Here is a 2,604-nt window from a genome sequence, read left to right as displayed (position 1 = left end):
ATTTGAGAGGAGATGAAATATTTCTCGGATGATATAAAAGGAGCCCTTTCCTCTGAGTTATGGCCCGGGATTGTGGCGTCGCTGAGAGGGACGCATGCCGCCCCAGAGGAGGTATCATCAGAGCTGATCTATGGCCCAGCTCTACATTACCTTTACAAAACAAAAGGATCATCCACGCTTTGGCTCCGAGAAAATATCCTCCTGACTTATATCTGAGATAACACCTGAGCTGTTGTCTTTTTAAGGAAAACATCCGGATAATCCAAAATACTTTCTGAATGAATAAAAGCCTAGAAGAAACTCCTGCAACTTTTACGCATAAAAACGCTTAAATAAGCTGCGGATTGTGATCTCCTCTCTCCCTCCCTCTCTCTTTCTCTCTCTCTCTCTCTTTGCTTCCCCTCATTTACCCCACATACCTATTCTGGTATCTCACCACACGACTAAATTAGACCAAAGATGATAAGAGCACAAAGCATTATAATAATTCCGCCGGGCTCCTCCTCCTTCCAGCCATGCGTCCTAATTAATGGGACACCCCCAGTCGCAAAAAGCCCCGCACTGGACTGCAACATAGTCAAAGAGTGAAAGGGAAGAGGGCGAAAGTGCCACTGGAGATAATTGATTACCTACCAATCAATGATAACTTGTTAGTAATCGTCAACTCTTTCGACCTCGCCATTTTCAGGGAGGCATCTCACTCCTGCGGACCCGCTGCTCCCGAGGATCGACACTTTTTCAAGGCATCCCATTTTGGAATAAGATTTTCTTTTCTTCATTCTCTCCTCTGTGTCTTTTTCCCCCCTCCTCCCAACTGTTATGTGACTTTTTCTCCCCCTCAGCAGCAGCATCGTTTTTTTTATCCTCTTAAAAACATTTCAACCCCTTTTTACAAACTCTGCGCACAAACCAATGATGACATCCAAAGAAGTGGCCAAATGTGACGCGGTGGAGAACAGGAGGCGAAGTCCGCTGGACCACTTGCCGCCTCCTGCCAACTCCAACAAGCCGCTGACCCCCTTCAGCATCGAGGACATCCTCAACAAGCCGTCCGTGAAGCGAAGTTACACGATCTGCGGCACGGCTCATCTCATCTCGTCCTCTGAGAAGCACCGTCCGTCCAGCATCCCTCTGTCCAGCCGGGCTCTCCTCAACCAGACCTCGCCGCTCTGCGCGCTGGAGGAGCTGGCCAGCAAGACCTTCAAGGGGCTGGAAGTGAGCGTGTTACAGGCTGCGGAAGGTAAATCATCTCCAAAAAATACACCTCTGATACACCCTTTTATCATTTAATATTGGGCTTTTTTTCTGTCAGTCTTTGGCCTGCATATGCTAGAAAATACACCATGTTTTATCATGCAATACATTCATTAAATGTGCTTGTTTAATAGCCAAATTGGATATTTTATTTTCTCCTCACAAATGCGTAATTTTACTGTAAAAATGTCTCCCGGAACAAAGGCGTGTTAATTATGAGAGCTGGCTGGATGGAATAAATCGCCACCGCTTTTCTTTAATATTATGGTCTCGTGTGTGTGGTGCTTGATATTTCCCAGTGGTATCTGTGTAATATTCTTGTAATTACCTGCCCCCATAAGAGCTGAAGGCTTTACTGTTTCACATCATATAGGATCACTTTGCTATTTTTGCGTTCGGGGTGACTTTTACGCGCAGACTGCAGCGGTGCACCTGCAGGATGGTTCTCGGTTCTCACTCGGCCTCTGTCTCTCCCTCACAGGCCGGGACGGGATGACTCTGTTCGGCCAGAGGAGCACCCCGAAGAAGCGTCGGAAGTCCCGGACGGCGTTCACCAATCACCAAATCTACGAGCTGGAGAAGCGCTTCCTGTACCAGAAGTACCTGTCCCCGGCGGACCGGGACCAGATCGCGCAGCAGCTGGGCCTGACGAACGCGCAGGTCATCACGTGGTTTCAAAACCGGAGGGCCAAGCTAAAGCGGGACCTGGAGGAGATGAAGGCCGACGTGGAGTCGGCGAAGGCCATCGGCCAGGTCCCCTTGGACAAGCTCGCCAAGCTGGCGGACCTGGAGAAATGCGCCAACGGCACGCTGGGCCACCCGCGCGCCGATTCCCCCGCGCGGGGCGGCCAGCAGGAGCTCGAGCTCGCTCAGAAACTGCGGAACTCGCCGCTGTCCCCCTTCTCAGACCACACAACTAGTAAAGAGTGCTCGGAGGACGAGGACGTGGAGATTGATGTGGATGACTGATGGCGCAGCGTGGGGCGGGAAAACACAAAAAGACTCTTAAAAAATAATCCTCGCGAGGACTTGTAACTTACTGCTTATATTGTATACCATATCTCAGACATGTACCAAAATGTAATGACTTTTATATTCATAGTGACGCATGAACACACGACAACAAATATGCAGTGCTATTTTACTATGTATCCATTAGCAAACTGTTGCAATCAAAGCAATATGGTCGAAAATGACATGAGTAACTTATTATTTTTTTACACACACTCACACTCACACACACACTTAAAAACACACACACCTGTTCCATCGCTTCCCCCCTCACTCACACACACACACACACACACACACAGGCTACACACACACACACACCACAATGAAAGTGCTCCA

General features: G+C 48.8%; 1 protein-coding gene across 1 annotated transcript; it reads left to right on the top strand.

Moving 5' to 3' along the window:
* Positions 1-498: 498 nt before the first annotated feature.
* On the top strand, positions 499-2,223 carry lbx1b (ladybird homeobox 1b). Its single transcript, XM_059352507.1, has 2 exons — positions 499-1,240; positions 1,736-2,223. Exons 1-2 carry the CDS (start codon positions 913-915, stop codon positions 2,221-2,223), a joined length of 816 nt encoding a protein of 271 aa, XP_059208490.1. The 5' UTR covers positions 499-912.
* Positions 2,224-2,604: the final 381 nt, after the last annotated feature.

This window comes from Centropristis striata, chromosome 1 (assembly GCF_030273125.1).
Source record: "Centropristis striata isolate RG_2023a ecotype Rhode Island chromosome 1, C.striata_1.0, whole genome shotgun sequence".
NCBI lineage: Eukaryota > Metazoa > Chordata > Actinopteri > Perciformes > Serranidae > Centropristis > Centropristis striata.
The sequence above is the reverse complement of the archived record's forward strand: the minus strand, read 5'-3'. Positions and strand labels throughout refer to the sequence as shown.